General features: G+C 51.3%; 1 protein-coding gene across 1 annotated transcript in view; it reads right to left on the bottom strand.

Moving 5' to 3' along the window:
* Positions 1 to 10,527: 10,527 nt before the first annotated feature.
* The window catches only part of LOC122370481 (methionine adenosyltransferase 2 subunit beta-like), a 44,758-nt gene continuing 31,214 nt past the window's right edge, over positions 10,528 to 24,071 (bottom strand). Inside the window, exons 2-6 of the mRNA XM_043346140.1 lie at positions 20,699 to 20,805; positions 19,853 to 20,040; positions 19,199 to 19,351; positions 15,903 to 16,099; positions 10,528 to 11,076 (exon numbers count right to left, since the gene is read on the bottom strand). Of these exons, the coding sequence (XP_043202075.1) occupies positions 10,801 to 11,076; positions 15,903 to 16,099; positions 19,199 to 19,351; positions 19,853 to 20,040; positions 20,699 to 20,802 (918 nt within the window). The 5' untranslated portion in view covers positions 20,803 to 20,805 and the 3' untranslated portion in view covers positions 10,528 to 10,800. The remainder of the gene's footprint in view (positions 11,077 to 15,902; positions 16,100 to 19,198; positions 19,352 to 19,852; positions 20,041 to 20,698; positions 20,806 to 24,071) is intronic.

Below are 24,071 nucleotides of genomic sequence, written 5' to 3' on the forward strand. Positions count from 1 at the left end.
TAGTAGGCTGCAAGGGAGCATCAGGCAAATGAGGCTGCTCCGTCAGCTGCTCGCAGCAGATGAGCAGCACAGCAATGCTGCAGGTGGCAGCTCAGGCCGGCACTGACCGGGCAGACACAAGGGAAGTACCTACATGGTGGACTTTGAGAAATACATCTCGAGGAATGCGTCTTGGAACATATTTCGCATACGCTCAATTGCGCCATCACAATTATGTATAATATGTATACCACACTTCAAAATTACTGGGGTGTCCCGATGATTTCCAGCTGCCACTAGGCACTACAGACTACCAGGAGCCATAGCATATCTAAGAAACCATTAGCAGCCACCGGAGACCACATGTGAGGCGCCGGGCTGGATCGCCCGTAACTAGCCTCCGCCAGCCTGGATAGCGCAGTTTGGTAAACCGGGCCGGGGCGGGACTACCGGCCCCGTATGCATCTGGTCCTCGGGAACTCGATCGCCCGCCGAGCCACCATATCGTCCCGGCTCCCGGACGACCGGATTCTGAACCGCGCCAAATGAGGCGAAACCTGGCAGTCCCTGCTGGGGCGACTCGAAACTGAGGTGGTAGCGTGGCAGACGGCGGCCACCGCGGCGAACCTGCTTCCAGGGATCGTCGTCCTCTGGCTGACGGGGAATGAACCGTACAGCCGGCTTTCCCTGTTGGCCAACTTCGACAAGGCGCTGCTGACTGTTGTGGGACGCACTGCCGGAGTCGCAATCGCCAGACTCAGGAGCGCGGACCAAGTCATCGTCCTCGGGCCGCTCCCTCGTCTGGCCGGTGAAAGGCACGGTGTCACGTGGGAATACACCGCAGCGTAACTACCATATTGAGCGCACGTTGAAGATGGACACGGACGCGAAGATCGTCCCTCTGGGGCGCGCGCTCACCCGCAAGATCAGCAAGAATCGGCATGGCCTCAAGGGATGCGAGGGGTGGTACCTACCAGAGGGTATCCACCTTTCCCCTGAGGGGTACCAGAAAGTGGCAGACGAGGAAAAAGTGGCAGAAGTTGATATTCTGGAAGAGGAGGTTGGCGATTTCGACGTTGCCGACGTTGTACTTTGTCTACCAGAGGATAAGGCAGAGGCTCAGTCCGACTGTAATTCCAACGACAGTGATGAACCGACTGCGCTATTTGATTACCTCCCAAGACGACTTCTCGCATCCGAATCTGAGGCCACTTTGCGGCGTTCCGCACGAGCTGATGCAATGAATATCGGTCATGTTTCTGCTGATGCTCATGCTGTGGCATGAGCATCACATCACATCTCCGGATCAAGCATCCGGAGATGTGGAGCAGAGCATGAAACGCAAGGTGACGCACAGTTGACAAAATCTCAGAAAACAGTCCCTAACATTCCTGAGTTCCAAGCAAAACACGGTCCCTCAACAGACGCCTGGATAGCAAGTCATTGCTCTTCGGCATACGAATTCCTCAGGCTTTTCCTGTCGGACGACTTCCTAGACATCGTCTCCACGCAGACAAAGACGTACGCCACACAGCAAGGACTGAACCAACCGAACGCTTCCCATGACTCGCTTCTCTGTTCTTTGGGGCCCTTATTATTCCAGGATATAAAAATCTCCCCTATCGAAGGCTGTACTGGCACGAAGATCCAGATGTCTTCAAAGAGCTCGTCTCCAGGTCCGTGCACAGAGACGTCTCAGAGTCGCTTCTGCGCTCACACTGCACGGGCAGGTCGTGAGCCTGTAAACAAAAACGTCCCTAAGCAAGCAAGGTTCTTCTCAGCAAAGCGAAAGCGACAGAAGAAAAATGAAGCAAAAACTTTCACGAAGCCATCCAAGGCCGCCAAGACAGCGCACAAGGGAGCCAAGCTAAATGGAGCATATGACAGCTCAGATGATGACTTCGTTGTCAGTCTCCCGACGATCAGTTTTGCAGATCCGTAATCACCACGCCATATGTGTAAGGCTTTTGGTGTCAATACATACATACATACATACATACATACATACATACATACATACAACATACATACATACGTACATACATACATACATACATACATACATACATACATACATACATACATACAGATTCAAATGTAGACCATATTTACATTTGAATCGTCGGGAGACTGACAACGATGACTTCGTCGAAAGAAAAGCTTCAAAGAAAAGCTTCAAGCTACTGAGAAGAAAGCCAAGGCGTCAAAGGCAAGCGCCGAGAAGACCCAAGGCCTGGCCACTCTGCTCAGCGATCCATCGTTCTGGGATTCAATCGCAGGAACGACAGTGGTGACCCACGAACTGAGTGCCTTCTACGGCCTCGATTGTTTTCACTGCACGGATTCTCTGAGAAAATTGGAACCCGCGATGACGACACCGGACCCCTCCGGCTCGTCGATATGGGGATACTGAACGCGAGGCGCGAACAGCAACAGCGTTACTGGCTGAACGAGCGAGTGGTTGCCCAGGAAGACATAGGCACCATGAACATCTCGCTGCCACTCTCTCTATCGGCACGGCACAAGTTGCTGGCCGCTGCAGGCACATGTACGAACGACACGACCCGCGTGGTGGAAGTCGGGATCGACATCAAGACTCAAGAAGTCCGCGACGCTGTGTTCCGAGCTGATCATGGCCCACTCACTGGTCATCTGGGTGTGTACCTCACCCTTGTACCAGATACCATGTTGTTGGGCTACATCCTCGCTAACTGGACTGACGTCCTGGCGAGTAAGCCGGCCACCGTCCGCGTAATTCTCAGTCGTATGAAGCAGATGACAGGCGAAGTTCGCGTCATTAGGCACTGTGCTTTCGAGCGTGCCCTGCTCTACTTCCTGGGAATGTCGCCCACTTTCAGGACCAAAGCCACATACATCATGCTGGACAACATCGCCCGCCCTGGCGGTGTCTGGCCTGATCGGCTGTCCCCCACCCTGCCAGAGCTGGTGGACATGAGCGATGCAACTGCTCGCACCCGAAGCGACATACACTGCTACACCTACTCTGAGCTCTTCATCACAGGCCCATCGCGAGAAGCGTACTCGTACGTACGTGAGACAGATAAGAACGCAGAAACGCGTTTCGAGCACGCCATAGCTGACAGTGTCTTGGTCTCGGCCCTTAACTGGGAGAATGTGGCCATAGCCGGGCGAGCTGGACCAACCATCGGCACAGCGGAGACGTTCTCCTGTGAGAACTCCATCCTGTCGATGAAGTACAGCGCATCGTACACGGCGAACGACGAGATCACGTGGTCAGAGTTGTGGCTACCGCGAACCCGAGGAGGAGTACCGGTCCGAGTGGCACGCCAACTCGTGTACCAAGATGTGAAGACACAGATTGGTAAGCGCAACGAATAGCTCTCTGTCACCGCTCCAGGACAAGGAGCCCGTCCATCTAGGGCATTCCCGACGTCGCAAGACCGGGGGAGTTTATATATACCGTGTAGTTAACGATGACTTCGTTGTCAGTCTCCCGACGATCAGTTCTGCAGATTCAAATGTATACCATATTTACATTTGAATCGTCGGGGGGAGACTGACAAATAAGTCATCGCCTGAGCTGCCGAAAGCTCCATTTAGCACGGCTTCCTTGTACGCTGTCCATCCACTCGCAGTGGATGTGTATTATGTAAATATTGTAGAAATGTTGGACAGCGGTCTCGGTGGGGTAGCGGTGACATTTGGCTGTTCTCGCAGTCTTTGGAATACTTTGGAATTGTAAGGATATTGTTGGTAGGGGTAATGCCGGGTCGGCGCGGACGGCGCGGTGCAGGCCGGCTGCGAGCCGGCGGCCCGGCGCTGGCGTGTGGTGCTAATCGGCCGGGAACGTTCTTTTAAGTAAAATTCGGCTGAACAACGTTTTTCTCCCGGTAGGTCAGGCACGCCATTATGTAAATCTTAAACTGTGTTAAAGGGACTATCCCACCTTTAACATGGGATTTGAGTTGAGATAGCCAAGTTTGCGGCGAGGTTCAGAAACCACTATCTATCTAGGTTGCAACCCCCGCGGCCTCTTGGTGTTGAAGAAATTCGTTCCCTTCATTTGAAAATGGGCCTTGTACAAGGCCCTATCTTCAACATGGAGCGACCGTTAGTGTGACGTCACCTCGTTTAGTCATTCTGATTTAAATGGGTTTGTTCGTTGAAAAATCGCTTAAAACTTGGTCTGAACTTTGTTGTGGTGCCTACAGAGTAAAAAGAATCAGCTTAATGACAGTAATGTGGCCTGGGGAAGGAGGTAATTTTGGGCTGTGACGTCACATATTTGAAAGTTTGTGTTTGGAATATGGGAAGCCTAAGATGTTTAATGAAAAATAAATGCCAGAACCGTGTTCCTGGTCATCCAATCTATAAAGTCGGGCACAATTTAACTGGTTTTAACAACATTTTAGAAGGTGGGATAGTCCCTTTAATGAAACGCCCTGCCGTAAAGTCCGGAATCGCTTGTTAGTACGTGGTTTTGTAAATCTTAAACTGTGTAAACAAACGGCTAACAGTAAGTCGTAAAAACGTTTTTCATTATTGCTGGTATGAGGATACGACGCTAACGCCAGCACGCCACAGCGAGACGGGCGACGACGAACCGACTCCGCTGCGCCTGTCTGACCACCCGTTCGCCGACGGTAGCGCCATCGTGGAGCACAACCCTCTGGGCTACTCCTGCCATCTGGTGTGACGGTCAGGGGCGCTACCTGGATCGCATACATCTACGCGGCGGCAGCCAGCAGACATGCAGACCTGCCACTGCGTACGACGGCGCGAGGCGCTGAGGCGACGCGACTGAGGTCACGCCCCCGCAGTCTGACTCTGCACACCGGCCCGCCATGAACCTCTGCGGCGCTGCGACAGCGGAATGGCGCCGAACAACATCGGGGTGGCTTATTCAGCGGCTGGTGGGTTCTGCGCCAACCGGCACGTCATCTGGGTCGGTAGCAGCACCATCGCTACGCCCCGCGACGGTCGCCCGAGCGCTCTGACGCGGTATAGTCCCGGCGCTGGCGCTGTGGCATCAACCGGCACGTCATCTAAGCCGGTAGCAGCGCCGTCTCTACGCCCCGCGATGGACGCCGCGAGCGCTCTGATGCAGCTTTGTCCCGGCGCTGGCGCCGTTGCATCGACCAGCGCGCCATCCCCACCGGCGGGCAGCGCAGCCGGAGCCCCAGCTGGCGCAGCGGGGGCAGAGCGCAACTATCATTCCAAAGCCAAGCTGCAGTCCTAAAGGGATGACGACCGCGTCCAAGGCACTAACATCGTCGAATGCCCAGCGACGACGCGTGGCCGCCGATCACGACGGAGTCTCACCTGCTGCGCTGGAGCTTAACCTACCACGCCAAAGGTACGAAACGCCGAACCCCAGCAGAAGCCCCAGCTGCTGCACCAAAGGTCCCATCTGTTGCACTGCAATGCAAATGGTCCCGCTGCGGAAGTGGCTGCGCGAGCAAGGACACCCCGGAAGCAGCCGCCGCGAAACGGGATGCCGCCGCGATAGAAAAATGAAGAGACGTAGATAACCGCCGCGGTAGAAAGAGGACGAGACATAGATCGACGCCACGGTAGCAAGGACATGAGAGGTGGCTCGATGCACTGCGGAAAGATGCTGCGGAAGCTGCTGTCGTCGCGGAGACGATGACGCTGCGGTAGAACATGCCGCCGCGGAAAGATGCTGCGGAAGCTGCTGTCGCCGCGGAGACGATGACGCTGGGGTGAAGATGCCGCCGCGGAGAAATGCTACGGAAGCTGCTGTCGCCGCAAAGACGATGACGGAAGATGCCGCCGCCCACTGCTGCGACCAGGGCGATGCCACTAGCCGTGGCTGATCCCCCCAAAGTAAGGGAATTTTTCCCCAGTACCAAAGAAGGGGGTATTATGTCAGGATATTGTTGGTAGGGGTAATGCCGGGTCGGCGCGGACGGCGCGGTGCAGGCCGGCGGCCCGGCGCTGGCGTGTGGTGTATTCGGCGCGGTGTTTTTGTGCGGGTAAGGGTGGCGCTTAGGAGGCCAGCGAGGCCGGAACCGTGCGCCACCGTCAACCGATTGGTCTAGCCTCGACCGGCTGACGGGGGCGTATCCGCCTTGAGCTGGTATGTAAGCGCAGCGTGACAGCAAAGGGGGGCTTAGTGTCTGCTACCCAAGGTGGTGGCAACGCTGAGCACCCGACCGCTCTTCACGCTGCTGGCATCTGGCTCGAGGTAGTTTCCGACCACGCAGGGATTGTCGCGGGCTCACGGACATCCCCTAGCTAGGTAGGAACAACCGGGAGGAGGGTTAGGTTGATTCGCGTGGCGCAGGGTAGTGTTAGGGTAGAGTCATGCTTTGTGTGTAATACGATTACAATATTTCATTCGGCAGTCCCGTTATACTGATTTCGGCAATTTGATCAATGTGAATAAATGGGGGGGATGAATCGACAACGTCTTTTGGTAATGAGATGAGTCGAAGGAGAACGGAGTTTGAGCGGAGTCTTATTCAGTCGGTGCCTAGTTAGTCATTATGGCTCAGGAGCTTAGCTCCAAACTCAGGGTTCGCTACCAACCGCGTGTGCCTCAAAATGGCGGAGTTATTCACCTGAACCACGATGCATAGCTTAGTACATTTAGTTTAGAGGACAGTGGCCCGGGTGGCAGACGGGTAAAAGGCTGGGAGACGTCCCGGCCGACCACTATTCCTGTAGAGTAGAGTAGAGATCCGGAGGGCAGGTAACGAAGGGCCCACAGGACCGGCCTAAGCCCTCCTCACAGAATACGGGCCCTTCTTTTTCGATAGCACCGTGAACAAGGGGCGCCACCTGCAGATGCTTCAGGAGCTCTGGCCGGTGGTGGAGGAGGAGGGGAGGGCCAACGAGATCCTGCTTATGCAGGACGGCGCGCCACTATGGTTGGCGAGTGACTGAGCGAGCAGCGATGGATGGGGCTCGCTTCGCCTAATCTGCCCTGTCCACCACACTCGCCCGACCTCACCCCGTGTGACACATGTGGAGGTTTGTGAAGTCGAAGGTATACGTGACGCGGCCGGCGAATATCCCGGAGCTGAAAAGTCGGATGAAAGCCGCCTTCACAAAGATCACCGTCGAGATGCGCATTTACGCCAGAAAGTCGCGCTGGCGTACAGCGAGCAACTCGAGAAAGTGATCCAAAACGATAGAGGCCACGTAAAGGTAAACAACTGAGCAAAAAACGAATGGGAAACGGTGGGGGTCACGTCGAGATGCAGAGCTGAGCAGAGAGTGAATGGGCAACGATAACGATCACGTCGATGTACACAACTGAGCTGAAAATTATTGGATGGTCTGAAACTTGGATAAATATATTCCCAAACGTGTGCCTACATTGTGCGAAAATATCGTTCAATATGTTTAAGAATGAAGGAAGCTATTCCAGTTTCAAACCGAGAATTTTACGAGCGCCACTCTGCATTGAGTTGTGTAGCGCACGCTACATCCGCCTCCCTGTGCTGAAGTGGACGCCTAATAGCAGTGCCATTCGTAACTTTTTTCGACAGGTCGCCAAGCTCGCCCGCCACTGCTCGATCCCCAAGGAACATTTCGAGTTTCTCGGGAGAAGGCGCGACAAGGCCGGATCAACCAAAAACACGTCGAACGGCGTCATAACCGACCACACAGCCCACAGGTGACATTTGTACCATCGCCGACTCCCGCTGTCGAGCACACCTGTGCCAGCCCTCACTCGCCAGATGTGGGACGCTGGCCAAAGGCTAGCTTCGCGAAAGTTCGTCCCGCGCGCTATAGAGCCAGAAAAAGGCGAGATCCAGCCTTAAAAACGCTACCAATGGATATGTCTGATTATTCCGCGTCGACTGATATGCATTATGACATGTCGGGTGATCAAGCGCACAACATAGAGTTCATTTTGTCAACACACCATGTCCACCTCGGCGGCGACGACTCACTACCCCTACCGTTTTTCAACACGTGGGAGAGTCGCCCAATTGACCTTGAAATAAGCAGCATCAAGCACATACCATATCCCCGGCCACTGCGTGCGAACAGGACGCGGCGGCGCCCTGGAGCTGAACATTAAAAACATGGACGTCATTGACGCCAGCCTGAAGCTGTCCAGTGTCTGAGGCTTCTAGAATATCCAGTTTTCCAATGCTGAAGACTCACAACACTTTATGCAGCAGTCTTCCTCTACAGTTTTTACCATCACTACAGGTGGCGACGCCAGCGCCTCTGCCGGACACTTGGTCGCCCAATCAGCGCTTGCGTTCCCTCCTCGGAGCCGGCCCGCGAATCGTCACCCACCTTTGCCCTTCCGGACCCCGCGGCGGGCAAGAGCCGCGGCAGTTGGGGTGGGCGGCGGCGCTCGGCCGTCCACTTCGACGCGCAGTCCGCCAGCCGCCCCAGCGGACTCCGCGGCGCTGACAGGAATTGCGTCCTAGAAACCGCCAGCGACAGGAGCCTCGGCGGCTACAGGTCCGCTGGGACGCACACCCGTATTGTTACGGGCGGCTGTAACCGCCCGGCGCCCGTCGTGGCGCGCCTGGCGCCGCCCGTGGCGCCTACCGACTAGCCGTGCCCGGCGCCGCCCCTGCCGCGTTGCCCCGGGGCGGGGTCAGTGGCTGGCCCTGGCGGGACGGGCAGTGGTCCGGCAGAGTCCGGCACAAGGCCCTATGTATATACCGTGTCGCATGCCTGCATGCATGGGCCTGCATAGACTGGCAGACGATCGCAGTGAGCGGGTCGCTCTTGTGTTTTCGTGTTTCCTTAATAAGTCTGCCAACATAGTGAAGCCTCATTTTGGTGTGTTTTGGCTCCCGCTAATATGAGTAGTCCTGGGTATTCAGTACGTATGTGTGCGCGCTGACGGTACGGCGGTGTGCTTCTCCTGATATGCATATTGTGGCGAACAAATGCTTACTGTTTATGGACCGCGGTTGCTCTTTGTTTGGGTAGGTATCTTGTTTGGAGACATCCGCCCACCTCATACCATTCGGGCGAACGCCTTCGGAAAGATGTTGTGTTACGGGCCAAGCGCCCTGGCATGGCCGGCAGGGTCGGGCAGCGGGGCAGTTTGTTTGTTTGTTTTGTTGGGTTAGGCCCTTTCGGTCGACAAGACCATTGCAGAGCCGGAAGGATGATAGGAATTAGGGGGAGACATTGGTCTGGGCAGGCACCCTAGTGAGTCGCCGGGGCTGAGCCCGTCCAGAGGACAGGCCACCCAGCCCCAAGGCACTCACTGCACCCGGCTACGGGGTGCGCTCCCTCAGGAGCAGCGGTGCCGCTCCAAGGGAGCAGCCCGCATGAGATAAAGTTGCCTGTCCAGCCCGGAGGGGGTTGCGGCTTGGAGGAGAAGGATTTCAGTATCCTGAGGATAGAAGCACGGATAGGTGAGCGGGGCAGCGAGTGGCCAACGGGTCAGTGTTGTCTGAGAGGTGCTCGTGTACACAATATAGATGTGGTGTCGCCGAGCGGTGAGTTGCCCGAGGCGGTTCGGGCGCGGTGCAGCAAGGCAACCACTGTCGCTGCTGCACACGCGCCGCGCTGTGCCATGCCACCAACAATAAGACGTTTCAGTGACAGGTCATTACTCATTACCACACTGCGAAATCACACCGGTACAAACGTCTTTGCCAGGCGCTGCAACTGCAACACCACGCAATACACTCACGCCAAAGCAATGCTTTGCAAACTCGCTGTAACCGCACAGACGCCAGCCTGTCTGTGAGTAACTGAAGGCTAGCCGCCTCGGCGACCGGTTTAAACCAAAGCCGCCACTTCGGGTGGCTGATAAGCTGAAGAAACTGATCGCAACTGGAAAAGAAACTCGGGAGAACACTGTCGACTGTGGCAAAGATGGAGCGGGCAGAGGACTGCCGCATAGATTCACAACAAACGACCTGGCTCCTACAGGCCACAGGCATTCAAAAAGAGCCTATGCGACCTTGATGATGCCTCAGACTGGCCATCTAGCTGACACTGCCATCTGGGCGGCTCCGCCTTCACGATGTAAACGGTGTGGGCCAGTCCCCGCCCCGCCAAGTGTCGGGGCAATCAAAAGGGAGGCTGCATCACGCCTTCGAAGAGGTCCCAGTGGCAGACGGGTCACCTCGTCGTCCTGGTGGTTAGCCCGAACTGCCAGCCCACCTACCACCCCCTCCCTCCCCCGCCTAAAAAAAAAACGGGGGAGGGGGAGACGAACTTCCGCGACGGCGGGACTGGGGTAAACGCAGCAACCGAGCGGAGAAACGCCACTACAGGATGAACCGACAGACACGAAATCGCCTGGTTATCGTAGCATGGAACGCCTAGGGACTCGTAACAAGGTCCAGAACTTTTCATGCTATCAGCATTATAAGTGCAGTAAAGGTAGATGTGGTGGTGATACATAAAAAGGAAGCCGGCGAGCAAGATTCCGGCCAGTCCGGATTTCGTCATTTGAACCCGCTTGGGCTATAAGCAAAGAAAGATAAATATGGCGTGCAGTTTGCATCGTAAACTGACCAGTGGTTGATTGCTACGCGGGGAAGCTCCCGCTTATCAATATACCTTAGTGTTCTCCTAAGTGACAATAAAGAAAATTTCCGACCGTTAGATTAATGACGTGGATTGTGAAAGCGAGTCTGAAGAAACGATAGAGCATACGATTGTTACAACATGGTTGAAGATATTGGAAGACTTCATACATATAATCTCATTCACGATTACACTATCACACAGCAGAAGTTAATTTCTAAGATATTGCTGATTACCACAGTTCTACCAGCGGTGCCACGGACGCACCCGTCGTTCCCACCTTCCTCTGGGGCGGCCCTCCCGCGCGAGCTACGGCCCACCAGCCCTCCAACCGACCGGTGTGTTCGGCTACTGCGGCGCGTCCTTCTTCTCCAGCCAGGCGCTCAGGCACTGCTCGATGCCCTCCGCAAACGGCGTGTGGGTGCCGATGCCGAGCTCGGCGAGCCGGCCCGTGTCCAGCCGGCTGTCGAGCGGCCGCCGCGTGCCGGCCGGCGGCGGCGCGCGCGTCGGCGTCACGTGCTCGGCCGACAGACCGAACACGGCGGCCATGGCGCGCACCATGCCGTACTTGGTGAGCGTCTCCGAGCCGCTCCACTGGTACACGCCGCGCACGGCCGCCCGGTCCTGCCGCACAGTCAGCGCAAACGTCAGCTGAGATGGCTGGGGAGCGCTGAGGGTATGGTGGGCCGCAAAAAAGCAACAACAACACGGTGGGGTCAGCTGAGTTTGGTTGCCATGTGAAAAGGTGGTGCCAGCTGACGAAGCGGAAGCAATCAGCTGAGGGGCAGTTGGGGTCATTTGGGCTAGTGGTGGGCGAGTGGGGTTAGCTCGGTCATCACATACCACACGGCTCCAGCCCAGGCGCTGTGAGCGGCTCTGGGATCAGAGGAGAGACGCTCCAATTCACAGACGTCATCCGAGCCATGCCTATACATGTTCTTAACCCGCGCCCTGGTGGGGTCTGATTAATATGACGTGACCTGGTGGCCGGGGTGGGGGTCTATTTTTTGCCCGCCCCCCAGCTCCGAAACTACTGGACGGATTCGCAAAACTCGAGCGGCGTTCGATAGCCTTGTAAACACTGTCACGGGAAAATTAATTTCATTGACCTCGAGGTCACCGATGACATCACAGGTCACGTCAAATCTAAAACGTTTCACCGTTCACGGGCCTTCTAGAAAATACGTTATAGCATCGAGTAAAACAAATTTTATCGAAAATCATCCATAGAGCGTCGGTTGTCTAGTACATTTGTTGCCAAAAGAGGTCACTGATGCCAGGTCACCTAGGGTCAACACATGTCATAAACCAAACTTTATTAGGACCGTGTGATGCATGTTTTGTGGCCATTTTTTCATTTCCAGCTTAACGATGTCGGTTAGACGACCATCAGAGACGGTGAGGGTTACGTTCTGGTGGAGGTCAGGTTGAGGTTAGTTAAAAAAAGGTCAAATTTCAAAGTTAATATTTTGCATAAAAAGGATATCTATTCAATGCAGTTCATCAGGGTGAGTCAAATGGTGGCCTTACTTTACTTCTACGTGGCCTATAAGAGCTAAAAATTGAGTTTAAATATTTGACGTCATCATTTTTAGCAGTTTTTTTCGCCAAAACTTCGCCCAAAATAGAGTTACGCAGCTCAAATTCGGCATGTTGATAGCTGACTAATAGGTCTATAGCAAATATTCCGGCTCTTTTCGAAATTTTGAATATGTTTGGTATACTCAGGGTATTATTTAAAAAGAAAAAAAACTTTTTTGAACTTTTTTGAAAAAGTCAAGCTAAAAAAATCCGAGATAGCAGTTGTGTAGCCCTGTTCATTTTACATCTTTTTGATTTTGAAAATTTTGTTCTATCTGCAAGACTGTAGGCATGATAACTCTTCCCACAAAACCTTTTTTAGCCCGAAAATGGCTAAATATGACGTCCCTGACGTCATTTATGGACAACCTGTCAAAGGCTCTGGAACAAAACTACCACAATGTGGTAGTTGTGTGGTAACAGAACTACCACATTTTCCAACGCACATACATGATGCTCACTACATTAGCATGTTTGGTTACAGCACAGTACCATATTAATATCTCGTACTCTAATTTCCCTTTCATTCTTGTCATGGGCGTACATAAATTCAGCTTGTGTCAGAATTTTCATTTTTTGTAACAAGTTCACAAACCTTGGCTTTTCTTTTCTAACCTTACAACTACATATATATGTACCATTTTCCTATCAAAATGAGTCGCTGGATCGCTGTTGCGGTTTCCCTAGGGCATTCGTACAAAGCTGGATCAAATCCCAATATGATTTCCTGAGGATTCAATTCCAGCGTAATCTTCAATCGGTCACGTATCATATCTTTCACCGATTGCCACATCGCACCCACCTCTTCGCAAGCTACCATTAGGTGTTGTATCGTCTCTCTTTCCCTACCACAAAAGGTGCATAAGTCGCTGACGTCCATGAATTTCGATGCAAAGGTATTTGTTGTCAAAATTCGGTGAACAATTCTGTCCTGGAACCATATCAAAGTTGTATTCTTTGAACACCCTTTGTATCGATAATATATATGCCCCCAAAATATGTTAGAACTGAAAATAGAGTTCCATTTAATTTGACTAGGTAATGGTGAATCTGTTTTCTTATATCTCACATTCAGTAAGGCATCATAATATTGTCTGCAATCGGCGTTCAATATTTGCAGTAGAGCCGGGTGGATGAACGGTCCTATTGGCTTTTTGCCTCCGAATTCACTTGGTATGGAAATTCTCTGTACCAAGCATCGCAATGTCTCAAAAGTCAAAGCGTTCAAACACCCAGGATAAGTTCTCCTAAATTCTTCAAAGGACATAAGTTCTCCTTGAGAATTGTAAATATCATTTATTGACCTACATCCAGCGTCGAAAAGTTTACGTTTCCCAAAGGGCTTCCGCCCTATCACTATTTTGGAAGATAAAAAGATGGGAATCTGCCAAACATCGCTTGCTTCAACTACAGGGTGTCTCAAAAGTTCGTTTACACATTTCCCATGTCAATAAAGCATATAAGAACCGGCCATAAATCTAAGGTTTTGGTGTCCGTGTGTACACTAGACAAATATGCATGCTTTGACAACTGATTCGGAAGGCTGGAAACCAAACCCTTTGCTGTATCTCCAAAAATATTTGCCCATACCAATTTTCGTCACTCCGTCAGCTGCCGGAGGCTGATAAAAGGTTACCAGCTTTCAAGCTCTTGTAGGGGAATCCCCCGCAGTTTCTGCGTCGGATTTAGGTTTGACGAGCTCCCCGGCAACATCCGCTTCTCCCTGAAAGCCGATAGCTTGCATCGACACCATCCGTGAGTATTTTGTAGGTCTTCTCTGGCGCTAGCTCCTTCATGAATGACTGGCGCCGACCTCCCAAGCACCATTTTCCTTTTCAAAACAACCCCATTCCTGAACAAATGGGAAGCGCCAGGGGCAAATTTTTCGCAGCATATCGTAGCAGAATGTGTCGGCCATCTGTTTCTTAGACACATTTTGCAAAATTTGCAAATCCCGAACGCTCGTCATTCCCAATGCCAAGACCTTCGCTGGGTTCCGGAGTGTTTTCCTCAGGAGAGGTTCTGCTTTGTAAACGGCCAAAACCTGTCCATCGTGCGGTTTTGTCCGGATTTTGTGTGTAAAAGAAAGCTATTTGCTCCAGATCTGCCTCTTGAAACTTCGTTAGATAAAACTTTACATTAATTGACACTTTTGGAGGGTCACTTGTCCTCGGCATTGACGATTTTCGCATTATTTTCCCTCAAAATTTAGCGTTATAGATATTATAAACAATTTTAAATGATATTTTGTCTTTATTTTATGATGACCTGCAGTTTTTGAAACTGGGTAACCTCTGTCTGTGAGCTTCTAGTCAGTTTTCAATAGTTAGGACTGCATTTTCAGCTGCTTTCCGGAGCACGAGTCTGCTGCGGTACAAGGGTCGTTCAAAGCGCTGTTAGTCTCGCATGGTTTTGTCCTTCAAAAATTTTAGCCACCGTTTTTATTAGATGACCATCATGTTGTACTCATCCTCGCCGACACTTTGCCATGTGTCATTTCCGACCTAACCATTCCCATTACTCGTGAAGCAGGGAGTTTCTCAGCCGACCCGAGTATGCGACCTCCATTTTCATGCCTGATCCATGGTCAGAGGTGAACCCTTTTTGTGAGCTCATGAAGGGTCGAATGCGCTTGAAAACAATGAAGCTGCTTGAGGAAGGTTGTTACCAATGCCCATGCAAAATTTCGACTGTTAATTTCATGTTGATTCAGAATTATTGACAAAAAAAGCATGGCTGGTACCTGTAAGCGAACTTTTGAGACACCCTGTACGAGCTCGTGCTTGAATTCATCATATGCAGAAAATACATCACTCCAAAAAGGATTCATATTCGAGCCAAACTTGTTCATATAACGGTCACCGCTACTTAGTAGCCTATCCAATTCCACTTGCGGTCCCACAATATTTTTTACGGTCAAAACGCGTCGCACCCAAGCAAGTTTCATAGCTTTACCATACGTTCCCACGCAGGGTATGCCATAATGCGTTATCAAATGGGACCGACGTATTTTGTCTGGCTTGTTGTCCCACAAAAATCGGAAAAACTGCTTCTGCAGTGCATCAGTCATCGCAGTTGGAGGATTAGGCAGTACCGTCAAGACGTACGTCAGCTTGGACAAAGCAAGTGACTTTAAAACCGTCCGCTTCCCGTATTAAGTTAATCGCCGTCGCAGCCAGCCCTTGAGCATATTTGTTATTGACTCGACTTTTCTTTTAAAGTTGACTGCTACCATTTCATGCATGTCCTTGGTGAAAATGATTCCCAAGTAACGAAAACTGTCCTGCACACATGAGAACTCTGACTGTGTGATAAAGGATGGCGGCTCACCTGGACCTGAATATAAAAGCTCCGACTTCTGTGGATTTAGGGACAGCCCTGAAACCGCTCCAAATTCAGCAATGCAAGCCGCCCTGAAGCCCTGCAAGCCGCATCTGAAGCCCTTCAATGAAGCAAGCCCTGAAACTACTCTGGCTCCCATCAAGTATGAATGTGCTGTCATCACCATACTGTTCCAGTTTAATCTCTTGATGATTAAAGATATAAAAAGTACTGAAAGTTCCGAGACGATCGGCGATCGGCGCCGTAGTTTTAGAGATAATACGAAAAGACTGGAGGGGGCAAAAACAGCCCCTCCTCCTCCCCACCAGGGCGCGGGTTAACAGCGTCATCCCAGCATCACCCTTCATCACCGTACAATAAGACTCATGAGGTAAATTAATAAAAGCAACTGCAGTGTGGAGTCAACGCGGCCACTAGTACGATACGCCACCTTACAGCCCTTGTAAGACGACAACAGTATCAGCCGCAAAACCAGCCGCCCAGCCCCCAGACTGTACATGGCACTGGCTGGGACCACGGGCGCTCACCTCACGCTGCTTCTCCAGCAGCCGGTGGCAGATGTCGGCCACGTCGCGCACGTGCGCCGGGTAGCGCTTCTCGAGGTCGGAGACGGCGCAGCCGGCCGCCGGCGGCTCCAGCAGACAGCGTAGCAGCACGGTCACAGCCGACTCGTCCAGCCGCTCGACGGGTCCGTACAGAACCGGCACGCGCAGCACCAGAGCCCCTGCCGATACGGAGCCGGCGTCACATGACAGCGGAGCGGCCGGGTGGTGGGGCCGGCGTCACACAATACAGACAGCGGCGGGGTGGTGGGGCCGGCGTCACACAATACAGACAGCGGCGGGGTGGTGGGGCCGGCGTCACACAATACAGACAGCGGCGGGGGGAGGGGCCGGCGTCACACAATACAGACAGCGGCGGGGTGGTGGGGCCGGCGTCACACAATACAGACAGCGGCGGGGTGGTGGGGCCGGCGTCACACAATACAGACAGCGGCGGGGTGGTACACTGGTACAGCCGGCGTCACACAATACAGACAGCGGCGGGGTGATGGAGCCGGCGTCACACAATATAGACAGCGGCGGGGTGGTGGGGCCGGCGTCACACAATACAGACAGCGGCGGGGTGGTGGAGCCAGCGTCACACAATATAGACAGCGGCGGGGTGGTGGGGCCGGCGTCACACAATACAGACAGCGCACAGTGGCCCTTTTTCAGAATTAGCACGCATAAATTCAAAATATTTTTTTCTCTTCTTTTGAGTAAAAAGCAGTCTAATCGTGTGCAAAACATTCCAAACTATCCGATGGTGCCATTTTTACCTCCTAGAAAATAATTATCTTTGGTAAAACTGACCGCAAAATCGAAGTTTGTCTAGAGGCGCGCGGACACCACTGGCGGACCCTAAAAAGTAGGGTGAGATGAACATCAATTTGTAAGGCTTTCGGTGAGAAAATATCAAAAATTAGTGGCATGGCTGTGAAGCTTAGTTTACGTAGAAACCCTAGAAACCAGTATAACGCCTTTTGGGGCGACTAACGGAGCGAGCGAGATGGTGGGCCTTGCACGTGCGAAATTGCGAGGGGGTACTTCCAACTGACTTGTGCACGGCACCCTACTAACCGGTCTCTAGCGATGTGCCAAATTTGGGCACAATCGGCCCAGCCGTTCTCGAGATCTGGAAGCGGCACCCTGCACGTGCGCACGTGCAAAATGGGTCCCAACTGACTTGTGCACGGCACCCTACTAACCGGTCCCTACAGTGTGACCAAATTGGTTTAGCGTTAGGGGGAGGATGTATAAAAAAGTCGTACGAGGATGTCACTATTTAAAAAAAAAAACTCGTCTTCAGCCTCATTTTAGGTGCAGTTTTTACAGACAATGTGGGGAAAAAACTATACCTGACGTCAAGTTCTGACTGAAAGTAAAAAAAAAAATTGTCATTAAATATGTAAAAAAACGACATTGCAAGCGCGATAGTACGAGTATGACGGTGCGAATCGTACATTGGAACATTTTCAGTCTTTATTCCTACCCTAGGTAGGTATGCTTTCATGACAAAAACGTCGTGATGATGTAATTTTAAAATTTCTGAGGATGTCATTATACTTTTCATTGGGGGTGACTTTCCCCGCAACATCACCAATTTGGCCACACTGGGTCCCTAACTGTGTACCAAATTTGAGCGCAATCGGTCGAGCCGTTCTCGAGATCTGGAAACGACCCCTGCACGTGCGCACGTGCAGCGGCACCCCAACTCTGGCACATGTATATGCAGTGCCTAGTGGGTGCCTACCTACATGCCAACTTTCAGCGCAATCGGCCAAGTAGTTACCGAGATATTGCAACAATTACAAAACTGACACCTCTTCGTTTTGCACGTGGCACGTGCATAAGGGGTCACCCACATGCATCGGGAATAGTCCAATACTTGGTAGAAGGAATGAAGCTACCCTACAAAAATTACCGCATGTAAATCGGTCAAGTGGTTGCTGAGATATAAGCCTCGCAAAAGCGTCCGCACGGCCGGCCGGCCGGCCGGCCGCTCATACTCAGAAATTTCCGTTATTCTACGTAAGACTCCGCTCGCTTCGCTCGCTCCGTAACCACAATTTTCATTGTATAAACTTAAATAGACCACTTTTGCCGAATATTGTGGACACAATAACAGGACAATTATTAACTGGAGATGGCGGCATACATATGAAGCTTTATGTTAAGTAGCACACTCTGGAACATGTCGTATTATACATCGTTCGAATCGCCGATCTCTTCTGACCATGTCCACCAAAGGGCATCGCGCCATTTTGCGCCATTTTGCTTCTACGGTGGATAACGTGAGCCAGTTCAGTCCGCGAGCGGCTGTGGCCCTGTCCGATACGCTAAGCTCATTGACCTGGCTCGAAGCTGGTGTCACCTGGTGTGCGCCTAAATGTGGCTTGACTTTTGCCATAAGATGTGCTTATTGAAATGTCATGTAGGCATAACGCTGTGCTCAAGAAAAACTGTCCGATTTATTGTCGCGTTTGATGTCCAAGCCGCACAAGTCCCGTGGTCGGCTTAAGATCTAACGTCAAAAGCGCCTATGTGTTTGTATTGTTCGCGTCGCGCTGACCTTAGTTGCTGCCCGGCCGGGGCCGACTAACGGTGGCTGGCAACAGCTGTAGATGCGGTCACGTGACGCCCTGGGGCGTCCTGGCGGTCAGTGCAGCGCGGTCGGCTGGCGGGCTCGCCACACTTGCGTTCGGAGCGGCCTGGGCCGGCGGGCGAGCCGTGCGAACGTGCGCCAAATCTTGGGCCGAGCGGCCTGTCGCTGTTGGGCCGAATCTCCTTGGGCAGTTCGTTTCTTTTCTTCTCTTTGCATTGGCAGGGAATACGTCCTCGATCACGTGGTGATGTCTTGCACCACTTTCAGGTTATGTGGGAATTAATGCGTGCTAATTCTGAAAAAGGGCCACTGTGCAGCGGCGAGGTGGTGGGGGCGGCGTCACACAGTGGAGCGGCGGGGTGGTGGCGCCGGCGTCACACAATACAGACAGCGGCGGGGTGGTGGAGCCGGCGTCACACAATACAGACAGCGGCGGGGTGGTGGAGCCGGCGTCACACAATACAGACAGCGGCCGGGTGGTGGGGCCAACGTCACACAGTGGAGCGGCGGGGTGGTGGTAGTGGCCAGAGTGTGGCAGAGAGAATAAAAAGGTTACGAGCGCACACCCACAGCAAATTATAACTGACAGTCGACGATCATACCACACGCCTAAAACCAAGTCCACCTAGACAAAGTCCTATCCCAACTATCCCCCGCTGGGTTACCGCCAGCTCACCGGGACAGGCGTGCAGGGTGGCCCGCTCCCCCTCCAGCTTGGTCTGGCCGTACAGGTTGACGGGGTTGGGAGGGTCGTCGGCCTTGTAGGGCGGCGAGCAGCCGTCGAACACGTAGTCGGTGCTGATGTAAAGCAGTTGCGCGCCCAGCTCGGCTGTCGGCGGGGGGAGGCCGTGGGAGGCGCGTGAGGAGCGCGGCCGGCGGAACGGCGCAGCGATACGATGCTGGCAGCGGCATGCGGTGGTGGTACCTATGCACTTTTGATTGGTGCCAGCGACCAGTAGCTGCTGCATCGTGGCAACGGAATAAAAAAGCAGCTGAATAATATGGGTCCAGTATGGACTCAACCCAAAAGTGAGCCACGAAATGAAGAAATTTGTTCCCACACGATAATATCACTAACAGACACATTAAAATTAGGCTTAACAACACTAATCTTAGTTTAGTGAATGGTTCTAACGACCTGAGAGGATCCACAAAACCTTTCCCTGGACGCTATACGAAACAAAAATGACGCGGATAAAATATTGTTTTGTCTGTATATCAATAGAAAGGTGAAAAGATCACAAAGCATGAATTTTACGTCGGCAAGATCAATTTTACGTCATAAGAGCAGGTACCGTTCATCCTACCGCTTCGTCTCGCGGGCACTCACCGGCCACCTCGGCGATCACCTGCGAGGCGTGCACGTTCATCCGGCGCGCGGCCGCCGCGTCCGCCTCCACCTGGTCCGGCGAGCGGTAGGCGGCCGAGTGAACGATCACCTGCGGCGCCAGCTGCCGCAGCCGCGCGCGCAGCTCATCACTGTCCAGCAGGTCCACCGAGAGCAGGCCGGCAGACACCCTGCGCCACAGCCACGAGTCAAACTAGGGGACTCAGGGGCAGGCCGGCAGACACCCTGCGCCACAGCCACGAGTCAAACTAGGGGAGTCAAACAGCGACGAGTCAACTCAGGGGCAGGCCGGCAGACACCCTGCGCCACAGCCACGAGTCAAACTAGGGGACTCAGGGGCAGGCCGGCAGACACCCTGCGCCACAGCCACGAGTCAAACTAGGGGAGTCAAACAGCGACCAGTCAACTCAGGGACAGGCCGGCAGACACCCTGCGCCACAGCCACGAGTCAAACTAGGGGAGTCAAACAGCGACCAGTCAACTCAGGGACAGGCCGGCAGACACCCTGCGCCACAGCCACGAGTCAAACTAGGGGAGTCAGGAGCAGGCCGGCAGACACCCTGCGCCACAGCCACGAGTCAAACTAGGGGAGTCAAACAGCGACCAGTCAACTCAGGGGCAGGCCGACAGACACCCTGCGCCACAGCGACGAGTCAAACTAGGGGACTCAGGGGCAGGCCAGCAGACACCCTGCGCGACAGAGAAACTCCAGAGAGAACTCACAAGAAGGGCAAGGGTCTGATCTCACACTGGCATGGGCTTCAGACGAGTCCAATAGAAAGTTTGGGACAATCTGTGACTTCAAGTAGTGGGACATGTGAATCTCACCTTGATTTTGCGAAGCCGATGACAGTAAATCCTTCTTCTTTGAATGTCTGATACAGAGCTCTTCCAAGGAGGCCTGATGCTCCAGTGACCACCACCTTAGCCATGCTCTGGAAAAGAGGATGTTATTGTACAGGAATATCTCAGACAGCAGCACTTTCAGACCAAGGTCTTCAAGGTCAGGTCAGAAGGTCACATCAAGTGGCCTAAAAAGTTGCAATGCCTGCCATAGCCACTCAGTGCACGATTAACTGGCACTTCTAAATCACTATGTTACAATTCAAGGTCAATCTTACTTTGGCAGCAATTGCTGATTGAAACAGATGTGCCAGAAAAAGTGAGTAACATTGATTTTAAAATGACACTATTTTTACTTTTTTCTTAATGATGTTGCCATCTAAGACAAAATTATCATTCAAAATTCACTCTTTTGTTTTGATTGCAATGACCTTTGATGTTTAAAACAGGGCTGCGGAGTCGGAGTCGGAGTCGGAGTCGGTCGGAGTCGACAGTTGTGACCGGAGTCGGAGTCGGAGTCGGAGTCGATTTTAGAAACCCGAGCCGGAGTCGGAGTCGGAGTCACCGAAAGTCTGTCGACTCCGCAGCCCTGCTAGGTCTGCGGAGTCAGTGTCGGGAGTTGGAGTCGGTCGGAGTCGACAATTCTGCCCGGGGTCGGAGTCGGAGCTGGTTTTTGAAAGGCGGAGTCGGAGTCGGAGTCGCCGAAAATCCATCGACTCCGCAGCCCTGGTTTAACCTGCGCGGGGCTGGGGTCTCCAGCCGAACGCGCAGGACTGGGGGTGGGTAAATTTTACCCCCCCCCCTGTTATCTCCCGAACTAATGGTCCGATTTGGAAAATTCAAACGCCAATCGAAAGATCTCATCACGAACAACTAAAAACATGTACTTAATTTAAAGTTTGAGCCTTGAGGTCAAGGTCAAGGTCAGGTCAAGGCAAGTTTCTACAGTATCTGCCTCAGTGTTCTAAAATTGGATATTGGTTGGGTGTGCCGATGAAGAAAAAGAAATCCTAGGATGAGAAAAAAGGAAGTAAATAACTGAAGTATTTTTGCAAAATGGTGTAAATGCCAATTTTTATGCCAACTGATAAACCAGGATTTCATGTCAGGATCTTGACAAGGTGTGAAACAAAAGGATGTGGGTGCATCAACTGTCAAGTGACATGTTAACTGGCTGTTGGGAATACATGAAACTTTTTCAGAGATGAAGTAAAGTTGGTCATTCATATTTTAGGGATGAAAATATTTTCCCCATTAGGTGTGATTTGCCAAGTCTGAAAAAAATGGAACACTGATCTGCCTTGCACCGTAGTTGCCGAAGAATGGACTGAGACTGATTGCCCAAAACGTGTTCTTAGGCTACCAAGACAATATTCGCTGCATACAATATCATTCAGAGGTCAAGGTCAAGGTCACGTCAGGTCAGGTCACCAAAAACAAAATATAGAAAAGGGCATGTGCGACACATGTTTTATGGGTCATTTTATTCATAGAATTCAATAGGCACACTCAATAGGTGATATGGACCACATCTGGATGAATTTCAGGTCGAGGTCAGGTCAAGGTCAGGTGAAGTGAGGTCAAATTTTGAAGTTGGTTCTTAAGGCCTAAAAAGGTGTCTATCTGATGCAGTTTTTCACGGCGAATCGAATGGTGCTATTTTTGTTTCCGTACGAGATCTAGAACTTAAAAAATTCATTTTTCAAAAATTTTGTGTGTCGTGACGTCATGAAATTTTTAATAACTCCCACATTTTTTAACCGATTCTTCTAAAAATTGGTATGTAGGTGCACATAGACGACATCTATGACATATATTCCGGTTTTTTCGATACACTCAAAATTTTGGATTTATAATTATTTTCCCGAAAAAGTCAGTTTTTTTAAAAACTTTTGGCCAAAATCCAAAATTTCCAAAAAAAAGAGATAGCCATTTGATGTACAAAGTAGAGCTACGTAAAACCTTTTTTGTTACGTCTTGATTCCTTTAAAAATGAAGATGTTAGCGACGTTTGAAATTTTGCCGTTTTTAAGGTGAAAATGGCGAACATGACGTCACTAAAACGTCAATTTCTCAAAAAATTCCGGACGGATTTCGCTCAAATTTTCAGGGAACGTGTCAAATTGAATATTGATGTAAGAAAGGATACTGAAAGTTTGGCGGCGCTGCGCCCCGCCGTTTTTGAGTTATTGCAAAAATTCGCGAGGGTGGGTAAAATTTACCCCCCCCCAGCCCCGCGCGGGTTAAAACAATGTTCTTTCATAGCACTGATCAAGTTCAGTCCCACGCACAAGGGGGAAAAGCTCAAATTATTGAGCGCTCAAAATATTGAGCGTGTGACGTCAGAGGCTCCCATAGGCGTAATGCTGAGGGCTCAAAAAATTGAGCCGTTTCAGGAACACGTTTTGTAAAAGCAACTCGCAACACCTAGGGAGAAATGGCAACACCCTAGGAGAATCACTAATGATGCAAAACAGATTAGGCTTTCATATTTTTCACTGCTCAAGCTTCAATGATTGGGGGAACACCAATTTCTAGGTCGAAATCTTACGGCATACCAGGATGCCTTAAAAACAGGCCAATATTTATGTCGAAATAAAAGTTATTTTTTGTCCATTCACGTTTTTTACTAGGGTTCTGTTGGAAAGAGCATTTTTCATACTACCCAAAATGATTGCGACTCAATTTCACATCACCCATATCGGAGAATATTTTTCATTTGGCGGCGCCGTTTGTTTATTTCGTCGCGACGTCTCCGGTCGCGTGGTTGCCGTCGTCCTTGTGTTGAAGGTAAGTTTTTATCGTTTTAGTTATATTTAGATGTTAAAAGGTACACTGAAAAGTTTGAATATGCTGTGATTTTAAATTTGGAAACACGTAAACGTCAATCAATTCACGTTTTCCTCGATTTGCGTGCAGATAAGTAACTGTCGACGAAAGTGGCGCCATCCGATATGATGTTTTGAGGGAAAGAGACACAACATATTTACGTGAAAATTTTTGTTTTTTAGTGGTCTAAGTGCTTCAAAGAGGCTGTGAATGTTTTCTTCACACAATTTTTCATTAGGTATGATGAAGTAAAAGGTAGTTTCAGTCTTAACTTTCATATAATTGACATTAAAACATATGATAGTCCACTGCTATCAGTGATTGAGTACCTTGATATTTGGCATTTCTTATTAATTTGAATGTATTCTCTATCCATATGTCCTGATAGTAAGTGACAATACTCTGCCAATATGTTTCCATAGTTTTCACATTCATTTTCCAGTCCTTTACATAACATAACAATTTATAATCAACAAAACTCAACTCCTTCGTTACTTCACAACACTGACAGCATGACAGACTGACAGTC

Source organism: Amphibalanus amphitrite, unplaced genomic scaffold (assembly GCF_019059575.1).
Source record: "Amphibalanus amphitrite isolate SeventyFive unplaced genomic scaffold, NRLGWU_Aamphi_draft 001135F_arrow, whole genome shotgun sequence".
NCBI lineage: Eukaryota > Metazoa > Arthropoda > Thecostraca > Balanomorpha > Balanidae > Amphibalanus > Amphibalanus amphitrite.